Source organism: Palaemon carinicauda, unplaced genomic scaffold, assembly GCF_036898095.1.
Source record: "Palaemon carinicauda isolate YSFRI2023 unplaced genomic scaffold, ASM3689809v2 scaffold426, whole genome shotgun sequence".
NCBI classification, from domain to species: Eukaryota; Metazoa; Arthropoda; class Malacostraca; order Decapoda; family Palaemonidae; genus Palaemon; species Palaemon carinicauda.
In genome coordinates this window covers 6,231-17,500 of record NW_027171680.1, presented here as the reverse complement: position 1 = coordinate 17,500, position 11,270 = coordinate 6,231, and the positions used below count along the sequence as shown (strand labels likewise).

The window sequence follows — 11,270 nt, the reverse complement described above, 5'->3', positions numbered from 1 at the left end:
CATAAATTCAAAGATTTCATAGCATTGTTTATAGGAAATTATCATCATTTGCTAAAGCGAACGTTGTAATACATCTGCCCTGTCTGAAGCCCCAACTCATATTAATAATTTGTCAAGACTCTCTTCGTCCTCGACCAAACTATTTCTCTACCAACCTAACCTTTGTGCAGTCTCTTGTGATCGCATAATCATCTTTTTTTCTGATTGGAAGCAGATTATTAATAGACATTTTTATAGTTTGGAAGCAGATTATTAATAAACATTTTTATTGAGTGATTGGAAGCAGATTATTAATAGACATTTTTATTGAGGGGGGAAAGGGGCTCGGCCATTTTGGTCAATCATTCAGTTATATTTAGTTCCTAGTAAGTTTTTTATTTGTTTCTTTTAAGTTTATTTACGCTTTTCGTCAAGGCATTTTCCGTGAGAGCTTTTCGTTTTAAATGTATGTCAATAATGTGTTTACTAGTAATTGCTAATTCTATTCTACTTTGAAATCAAAATGTATAATTGCGCTCTCAAATGTTATACATCATTGTATGTATAACTAGTATATTCATTATATCCTAATAATATCTATATTCCTACATTTCTGATATAATATCATCATCTTAATCTGATAAATTATTGGCAATTATTTCTATCGCATCTTACCGGGAATTATCAGTATCTCACCAGTTTTTTTTTTTTACTTATTTTTTTAACAAGGCCTACCAACCATGTTTTATTAAATCAAATTAGGTCTGATAAATTACTGGCAATTATTTCTATCGCATCTTACCGGTAATTCTCAATATCTCACCAGTTTATTTTATCTATTTTTTTAACAAGGCCTACCAACCATGTTTTCTTAAATCAAATTGGGTCTGATAAATTATTGGCTATTACTTCTATCGCACCTTACCGGTAATTCTAAATATCTCACCAGTTTTTGTTTTTTTTAACAAGATCTAGAATACGTTTTATTAAATCAAATTTGGTATAAATAGCTAATAAAGCTAATGAAATATGAATAAAAAAACAAGATAACAGAATTGATATGAATATTTTTTTCAATTTATTTTTTATTTTTTTTATTTATCCAAAACACAGGATGAGTAGATTACGGGACATCCTCTCCAGCAGTAAAAAAAGGGTAATAAAAACAAGAATAAAAACTAAGTAAATAATCTAACAACTACCATAATGATATGTATAATAGTAAACATCTAATGATAGCGATAAGCTTAACTATAAACGCTATTGAAAAAGATAATAATAATAATAATAATAATAATAATAATAATAATAATAATAATAATAATAATAATAATAATAATATAAGATGTATTTTGATCGTAGATATAAGCCTTAATTTAATTAATTGAAGCTTAAGCTGTGGCCCAAAAAATAACGAAGTACTAAAATAACGAAGTACTAAAATAACGAAGGACTAAAATAACGAAATTCTAAAATAACGAAGTACTAAAATAACGAAGTACTAAAATAACGGAGTACTAAAAATCGTCACTGGAATAATTACCCATAAAGGAAACTGCTCTGTAATTTAGGCGTAATATCAGAAACCTACTGAATATATGATCTTATCTGTTGCCACTTTTATATGCCTGCTGTTACTGCTCTCCGTTCTGCTAATACCAAGCGGCCGAAAGTATATTTCTCACTGCTATTAAGAAAATATAACTACTATTACTACTATAGTCAATTCTTTTTAGTGAGGCAGATTTACACGGACTCGCAGGGGTGCCCTTTTAGCTACGAAATGTTTCCTGCTCACTGATTGGTATACAAGATAATTCTAACCAATCAGATAGCAGGAAACTTTTCCGAGCTAAAAGGGCACCGTAGCTCGGAAAAGTTTCCTGCTCGCTGATTGGTTGGACAAGATAATTCTAACCAATCAGATACTAAGGAAACTTTTCCGAGCTAAAAGGGCACCGTAGATACGAAATGTTTCCTGCTCACTGATTGGTTGGAAAAGATAATTCTAACCAATCAGATACCAGGACACTTTTCCGAGCTAAAAGGGCACCGCGGCGAGTCGGTGCAAGTGCGCCTCATTAAAAAAAATTGAGTATAGTGCAATTATTCGTATTATTGGTGGGAAACTAATATATATTTTGAATATAAGAGCGGCTATCTAGATTTTTTGCTTTTGAATGTATTCGCAATATTAAGGACACTAATGCAATAAGGAGTCTGGACTTTTGATTTTGAAAATTTAAGCAACTTGATGCTGATTTAAAAAAAAAAAAAAAAAAAAAATAATAATAATAATTAACATCAATATGAAATAGACTAATGAACTGAAATAGTCCATCTTATTACGTTAGTGTATATCTCTCACTCGATCTATCACTTAGACTGGTTATCTTTTTCTATTATCATCTAAATCGCATTTTAACTTCTTAAATAACAACGAGAAATTGTCCAAGACGGAACTAACATCTTCATTTTTATGATTCAGCCACAACCCGAACCCAGCCTATTTTTTTGCCTAGATTCTTTAGAATATATTTTTTTTCATGAAATTTAAAAGAAACAAAAAAAAAAAAAAAATATTGGGACCTCTATCTGCTTCGGTAGTTTAATTTTATTTTTTATTTAATCTTGGATTGTAAATAAAAAAAAATTATTTTCATATGAATAATGATTTAGCCTAAAAAATCTACATTTTGAATATTTTAACTTTAGTCATTTTAGTCTTTAGTCTGCAAATGAAGAGATCCTTATTGTGACACGATATCAGCTCTTCTGATATCGTCCCTATCTATCTATCTATCTACTCATCAATCACACACACCCACTTTCTATGACGATAATCCCTGACGCTCCTTAAGGTATCGACAGACGCCCCCTCCCCCCCCCCCCCAAAAAAAAAAAAAAAAAAAAAATTATAAATGGGCATGAGTTATATGCGTGTGTATTGCAACCGAGACTGTTTCATTTCAGAATAACTGAATTGAAAACACAGTGAACAATTTCGAAAATTTTATCTTTTCGTAATTGAAAACCAATTAAAAACAGTAAACAGCTTCGACAATTTTATCTTTTCAAAATTGAAAACCAATTAAAAACACAGCAACAATTTCGAAAATTTTATCTTTTCATAATTGAAAACCAATTAAAAATACAGTGAACAGCTGAGACTGTTTCATTTCAGAATAACTTAATTGCAAACACAGTGAACAGCTTCGAAAATTTAATCTTTCCATAATTGAAAACCAATTAAAAACACAGTGAACAGCTTCGAAAACTTAATCTTTTCATAATTGAAAACAAAATATGTAATTTAAAAATGCTATAGATTCCATATATTCTCCTGGGGCAGGGTGATATGAAGTGGCTGGAAAAAAAGGGAAAAAAAATATCTATTTATATATAAACGTAAGGTGTTGTAAGTTTAACTTCCGTCCGGATTTTGGCCCTAAACAGATTGTTTCCCAACTACCAAACAAATCCTTTTCACCACTGCAAGCCCTAAGCAACCGAACCAAGGGTTGCCAGGTTTTCTTAGGGAGAAAAGGCCAATTTTTTATCAACTGCAGCTTTAAAAGGCCGTATAGTATTTAAGGCCAACCTTTTTACGATATTGCTAAAGGCTAAGCAATTTCAAAAAAGGCCAAATTTGAAGTCTTTAGCCTAAAAAATGCCAAATTTGAAGTCTTTAGCTTCAAAAAGGCCAAATTTTTGAAGTCTTAAGCCTCAAATAGGCCAAATTTGAAGTCTTTAGCTTCAAAAAGGCCAAATTTGAAGTCTTTAGCCTCAAAACGGCCAAGTTTTTGAAGTCTTTAGTCTCAAAAAAGGCCAAATTTGAAATCTTTAGCCTCGAAAAGGCCTAATTTGAAGTCTTTAGCCTCAAAAATGCCATATTTGAAGTCTTTAGCCTCAAAAAGGCCAAATTTTTGTAGTCTTTAGCCTCAAAAAAAGGCCAAATTTGAAGTCTTTAGCCTCGAAAAGGGCAAATTTGAAGTCTATAACCTCGAAAAGGCCAATTTTAAGTCTTTAGCCTGAAAAAGGCCCAACCTGGCAACCCTGCCCCAACCTGAGCTCAATGATACCCCCCTCTATAATCTATATCTAAAATTTAGGGCTTCTTGTTTACCCAGAATCCGGATCTGTGTTTGTGTACAAATGTTGCAAATAACACTATGTCTTTTTTTTCACTCTCTCCCTCTTCTAGGAGGGGGAAGAGGGCGGAGGACCGGTAAGTGCTTTTCCGGCAAGGTCTCAGAGTAACGGAAAAATTTAAACTTGGCGTCTCCTCTCAACCTGATAGCAAACGTTATTGGCCCTGTCTTCCACTCTTTATATTTCCAATATTTCAAAGAATAAAAAGCTTCAGTAATGTAAGAATGATCATTTGAATGTCAAAAACCTTGAGGGCACCCCGAGATAAATTTCTCCGAGTAACGGAAAAATTTAAACTTGGCGTCTCCTCTCAACCTGATAGCAAACGTTATTGGCCCTGTCTTCCACTCTTTATATTTCCAATATTTCAAATTATAAAAAGCTTCAGTACTGTAAGAATAATCATTTGAATGTCAAAAACCTTGAGGGCACCCCGAGATAAATTTCTCCGAGTAACGGAAAAATTTAAACTTGGCGTCTCCTCTCAACCTGATAGCAAACGTTATTGGCCCTGTCTTCCACTCTTTATATTTCCAATATTTCAAATTATAAAAAGCTTCAGTACTGTAAGAATAATCATTTGAACGTCAAAATCCTTAAGGATACCCCGAGATAAATTTCTCCAAATTACTCTGTCGGTTGCCTCTGTCCCATGTTGTAATAGTGTATCAATACAGAAGGCGCTTAGATACAACTGCAGCTTAGGTCCTGCCATTTTAGTTGCTCAATGCGTCTTGCAGTTCTTTTAATTGACAAGTTTTGCATTAATCAAACTCTGTTTTTTATTTTTTATTTGAGGAGAATTCTTTCCCTTCATTTTGATAGAAAGTGGACAGTATTTTCTCGGCCTTAGCTTGACTAGACCAAGGAGAGTCGTAGTGAATGGGTACACAATTTCAACTAAAACGAAGAATAAAAGAAAAGGATTTAGGAAGTACCTTAAAACTATAGAACTTGAAATTTTGGACTTGTAGTGAGTTTTTTCTATATGACCCTTTAGACATTATGAACCCTTTAGACATTATGAAGAGAATTGCCTCATGTATTGAACTTCAAGAATTAGACTTTTTATACTATAGAAGACGTTAGATTTCCTGCATGGATTTGCTTATGACTTTGAGAATTCCCTAGTTTAAAAGATTACAGTAGGCGAAGACTGTCAGCCTTACTGTTAAAGGAGAACTGTATATTTTGATAGATAATTAGACTGAAAAAAAATAAGTTCCCTTTAATTTTTCCTTTTATTTTTAAGGGTGTTTCAACTTTTGCTTGTAATTCTCTGTTGTTGGTGCACTGATTTCATTGAATGGATTATTGTTTGAATGAAAATAAGATCAATAGAAGATTTAATATTTTTTTCATATTCATATTTTACTTAATTTTTATATATTTTCATCCAGAGGTACTGACTACGACACTCCTCCTCTGTCAACACTTTTAATTGTGATCTGAGAAATCAAAAGAGTTTCTGTTTATTTCAATTCACAATATTTCTCCTTAAAGAGCTGTTATTGTTTCCGTCACAATGCTTCGATTTTCAGTTTTTTTTTTGTACTTTTCTGCACCTTAGTCTTCTGCTATTTAACTAAGAAAACAATCTTGAAACTGCCAAGCATATCTCTCTCTCTCTCTCTCTCTCTCTCTCTCTCTCTCTCTCTCTCTCTCTCTCTCTCTCTCTCTCTCTCTCTCTCTCTCTCTCTCTCTCTCACATTTCCAAAAAAATGGATATTGGAAGGTACGAATCAAAAGAAACAAACACTGAATCAATTGATCCACTATAATCATTTTCTTGATGAAGACCATTCATGAACTGGATGACATTTTCATCAACATTATGAAGGGACTTCTAAAACGAGGTGGAGGGCTTCGCTGAAAGATGTGTTTGCCATAAATGAATGGTCATTAACGACCATTATGAATGGCAACCACCATACAAATGGCGTAAATCCACCTCGCCGAGTCCCTAAAATATTAAAAGCAATCTACTGACTACTGCTTTTAGCATAAGGCGATAATCCACTATGGGAATGTCGATATTCGACCTTATGCTAACCAGTCGCACAGTAGCATTGCAAAGTTTAAAAGTGGGTTCTTTGGTTCTTTTAACTTCATACTTTGATGTACTAATGATTGATGTCTTCCCTACAGGCCGAGGGTGACGCCCCTGCAGAAGAAGGTGAGTTGAACTTTGTGCTTTTACTTGAGATTTACCAAAGTCCTCATTACTCACCTCTTGCTATTTATGACAGATGGTAATTCTCAGCTCTTGTTGTCATTTCCAAGTTCACAGATTAATGCTTTAATATATTCAAGAAGAAAAAGGGTCGTAATTACCATCTCCATAAATAGTTCACTTCATTATTGCTTTTAATTTATTTTCTTAATTTACGATTACAGAGAAATAAAGGATTGATTAATTCCATTCTTTCTCTGTTGCTTCGCCCAAAATCCCATTTTCTTTACAGACCCGGTACCCCCCAACCCCGAACTTTTGCTAATCAAATTTCTTTTGCAGGCTAACAGGTTTTCGACCCGTCCCCCACCCCCCAAATTTTATTTAATAAAAAAATGCAATTTTATTTGTGCTGTGCTTGTTCCTCGTTTTGTTGCGATTGTCCGTCCATGTGAATCTGTCCGTCTCTGGTTTTGGCTTCGTATCTTAATTTTTTTTTTCTTAATGCCATCTTTTTTCTCCCTTTCTTATGATTTGATTTCGGTAATAATGGTTGCATTCTTTTTCCCCTTCACTAACTTGACACTTGAAGGTACCGAAGGTGCCCCTACAGACGCTGCTCCACCAGCAGAAGGCGAGCCAGCAGAGGGCGTGCCTGCAGAGGGGGCTCCATCTGAAGCACCTCCTGCTGAAGGAGATGCTGCTGCTCCTCCTGCAGAGGGACAGCCAGCTGAAGGTTCCGCTGAGGCTCCACCTCCAGCAGAAGGAGGCGAGGTCGCTCCTCCTCCTCCCTCTGCTGATGGACCTCCAGCGGAAGCCCCCGCTGAGGCCCCTGCAGAGGCTCCAGCGGAGGCTCCCCCCTCTGAGGCCGCCCCTGCTGCTGCTGTCGCCGAAGGTGAAGTTGCCCCTACTCCTGCTGAGAGCTAAGAAGCATACGGCGTCGAGGAAGGTAACGTGTCAACACCCGTCGGAGGATGAGGAGACAGTAAAGGTTTTCCAAAGGGCGACTGGTCCAACGCCAATATCACCACCACACCTAAAACATCACACCGCTCACATCCATTTTATTTTTTCTTTTAATTAGTTCCATTTTCCCTTAATTAAAAAAGCCTTTTTCTTTCTTTGCATTGCGTTGACCCCTATCAGTACTTATTTCTCCCATTCCTAATATTAATTTCTAATGTACAGTTGCTTTCATTAATTCCGGTACATTTTACGGAAGCAAGGGGACGTTGTGTTTAGCAAAACAGTATTGGCAACGCTGCCTGCAAAACAGAGTTGCGTGGCTTGTAAACACGTGAACAAAAGCATTTTTTTATTAATTCTATAAAGTGCTGTATAAAATAATATTATTTTCTTAACGGTACTTCGTAAAATGAATAAAAATACTTTTGATCACGAGTTTACAAGTTCGGGGACTTCAAGTTTTACAAGTTTTACAAGTTTTACAAGGAGCGTTACCAACAGTTTCTCTTTTGCTCTGGCCTGATTGGTAACGTCTCTGCCTGGTGTTTGCCAGTCGGGGGTTCGAGTCCCGCTCAGACTCGTTAGTGCCATTAGTGTTTGCAACCTTACCATCCTTGTGAGCTAAGGTTGTGGGGTTTGAGGGAGCCTATAAGTCTATCTGCTGAGTCATCAGCAGCCACTGCCTGGCTTTCCCTGGTCCTAGCTTGGATGGAGAGGAGGCTTGGGTGCTGATCATATAATGTATGGTCAGTCTCTAGGGCATTGCCTCTGCCATTCATGAGCGACCTTTAAACCTTTAAACCTCTGTACCTTCCCGGTGAAGTGTACCGGAATTAATTAAGCCAACTGGACCAAAACTTAACGTAACCAATACTTTAAAATTAGTATTAATGATGCTTACCAGATGGATTTTACTCTTAGTTTTAATAATAAACTCCTAATGTCAAGAGATACTTTCACGATAAATATTTAGTTAAAAAAGATTCAAAATGCAGATTGCTTAACAATCGTTCAAATTATAATCAAGAAATATTTACTTAGGCATTTAAAACCTACCTCACTTATTATTATTAATATTATCATTTTCTCCTAACTGTTTCTCGTTTTATTTCTTTTGTCCGTTTTTGTTTATTTCTGTTTCGTAGTGTTAATATAGTTTGATCTACTCTTTTATTTTATTGAATCAGTTAGCTCCATCTTCTTCTTCATACTATTCTTAATTTCAACACTTTACCTCTTCTTATTATTATTTCTTCCTTTTCCTCCTATTATTTCAGCTATTATTTTCAGCTTTATTTTATCTCTATTACATCCGCACCTCTATTTTTATTTTTATCTATTTACTATATAATTTCTCACCGATTTTATTTATCTCCTTGAGGCAATTAAATGTCTGAAATAAACGTCGAAATTCTATGAAAGTATCTTTGCTTTAGTTGAACAATAGAGTAGTTTCACAAAATTCCATCGTAACAGGTGCTTAGGAATTAAAAAAAAAAAAAAAAATTACATAAAAAATTACATAAAAAATAAACATACATTAGATAGATTTTAAAACTCCTGGAAATGTTTCTACATTAAATTAATATCCTTATTTAGATGTATATATCTTAGAGATTTTTTTTTGGGCAACGATAACATTAGTTATTATTAGTTAATAGACAATATTCAGCTAATAGGAGATGTCCCCAAGAGATTATGATTAGATAATGAAGATAATCATTCCAATCTATTAATAGATAGTTCTCTTATTCCATATATCTATAGCACGAGTCAACTATATATCTATAAAATTAGATTATCATTGTTAGAGAAAAAATATTATTCGAAAAATTAGATTAGAAAAAATTATTATAAAAAATCACAGAAAAAAATATAAAAAATTGGAGACAAAAAATTTAACTAGCAGGTTACTTTAAATTAATGCTTCGATCTACATTAATTAATTAATTTTACAAAGTCAAATTTGAGAGAAATAAGGGATAGGAAAATAAATTTGAAGATTTATATAAGTTATGAAAAACTGTGAATATATCAGTTTATGTTTACTTATGCTCATAATTTTCATATATATATACATATATATACTGTATATATATATATATATATATATATATATATATATATATATATATATATATATTATATGGATTATATACAGTATACATATATATATTATATGGATTATATATATATATATATATATATATATATATATGTATATATATATATGTATATATATACATATATATACTGTATATATATATATATATATATATATATATATATATATTATATGGATTATATATATATATATATATATATATATATATATATATATATATATTGTATAAGTGATATATCACAATAAGTAACCATATTTAGAGAAAATACACACAGAGAAATCCTATATATTCAAGTTACGTAGATACATAGAAGATAGATATCAAAACATATAATATTAAATTTACTGAAAAGTAAAAAAGCCAGACAAATAGACAACGTAAACGAGCACATATATACCGTATATAACCATGATAGGTATATTAGTAGCAGAAATCGAATAATATAAAAAAAAATAGTTTCACATTTCGAGGTATTTGCTCACATATTTAGGGACCATAAAAATGTTTTTAAAAAATCATGAGTTTAAAATAGTTTCACTTTTCTAACAATTGTCTCTGATGTCCCCCTTAACAGCCACTGCGTAAAAAGTGTTTCCATCAGTCAACGTGGGAAGGCAGAAGTAGAGGAAGAAGAGATGGAGTGTCCAGAGTAGAAGGAGGAGGAGGAGAAGAAGGAGGTAGAAGTAGTGGTGGTGAAGGTGTCCGTGTCTTTCTTCGTCTGCGTTTCCGTCTGCGTCCACGTCTTCGTAAACGTCTTTTCTCTCTTCTTCATCGTCGTCGTCGTCGTTTGGACGTTTGGCAGACAGCGTCGCTGTCCCTGTCGCCAGCACCGCTGTCCCTGTCGCCAGTGCCGCTGCTGATGCCGGCGTCCCGTCTTTTTCTGTTACTCGTGTCGCCAAAGTGTATTCTTATTTCATTCTCATGTAAGATTAATGCTACGCTAAGCACCCTGATCTCGAAACGCCGGCGTGATGGTCAACGATCGACTACTGCGAGAGCTCTTCTAGACGCTCGAAAGATTCAAGAACAACAACAACAAGAACAACATCAACCAAAGCTATTCCAGAAGGGAAAGGCAATAGAAACAATCAAGAATTTGATAAATAGACAAGAGAATCAGGTGTATTTCAATCGATCGGTGTCATCCGGTAACATGTGGACTGACGTAACACGTCCCGGCATAAACAAATACAAAGAACAACAACGTTATCAACAAGATCATCATCAACGCAGAGTCCCAAAGAGGCTCTGGACTGACTGTGAACATCTTTATAAAAGCTTCAACAGTAAACGTAATAAATTTGTATTACTAATACATCGTATTGCATTTCATTTTCACAACCTTTTGATTAATGGTGGTTCAAATATTTTCTGTATAATGATATACAATAGTGATAAGAAATAACTTTGCCGATTGAAATAATGTGCCTGAATCGGTACCAAAACTAACAGTAGAGGTAAATCAAGCATGAAAAGATTAGAAGTATCAGAAGATGGACTAATAATTGATTTAATAATAGATGAAAGAGATTTCAAATTGGTAAAAGTCTGAACTTTACACGAACTATCTGCAAGGATGCTTTATACGCACTGTTTGGAAGCACTCTTGGATTACACTAATTCAAAAAAGGGTGACACAAAAGACCTGAAAAATTACTGCCCATTAAGTTTACTCTTAGAAATATATAAAATATTTACAAAGATCATAGTAGGCCGAATAGCAAGATAGCTAGACTTTAACCAACCAAGAGAGCAGACAGGCTTTAGAAGTGGGTATTCAACAACTGACCATTTCTATATTATTAACCAGCTAATGGATAAATCAACAGAGTATGACAAACCACTATGTATGGCATTTATAGATTATGAGAAAG

General features: G+C 33.9%; 1 protein-coding gene across 11 annotated transcripts in view; it reads left to right on the top strand.

Annotated features, from left to right (window-relative positions):
- The window catches only part of wupA (wings up A), a 49,498-nt gene extending 39,274 nt beyond the window's left edge, over nt 1-10,224 (top strand). For 7 of the 11 annotated variants that reach the window (XM_068369233.1, XM_068369234.1, XM_068369230.1 and 4 more), the window contains 3 exons: nt 4,184-4,207; nt 6,280-6,307; nt 9,971-10,224. In XM_068369233.1, coding sequence (XP_068225334.1) covers nt 4,184-4,207; nt 6,280-6,307; nt 9,971-9,981 — 63 coding nt within the window. In that variant the 3' untranslated portion in view covers nt 9,982-10,224. Of the gene's footprint in view, nt 1-1,092; nt 1,117-4,183; nt 4,208-6,279; nt 6,308-9,970 lie in introns of those variants that run through there. The other 4 variants (XM_068369235.1, XM_068369232.1, XM_068369228.1 and 1 more) reach the window with 2 other exon arrangements.
- The last annotated feature ends 1,046 nt before the right edge of the window (nt 10,225-11,270 follow it).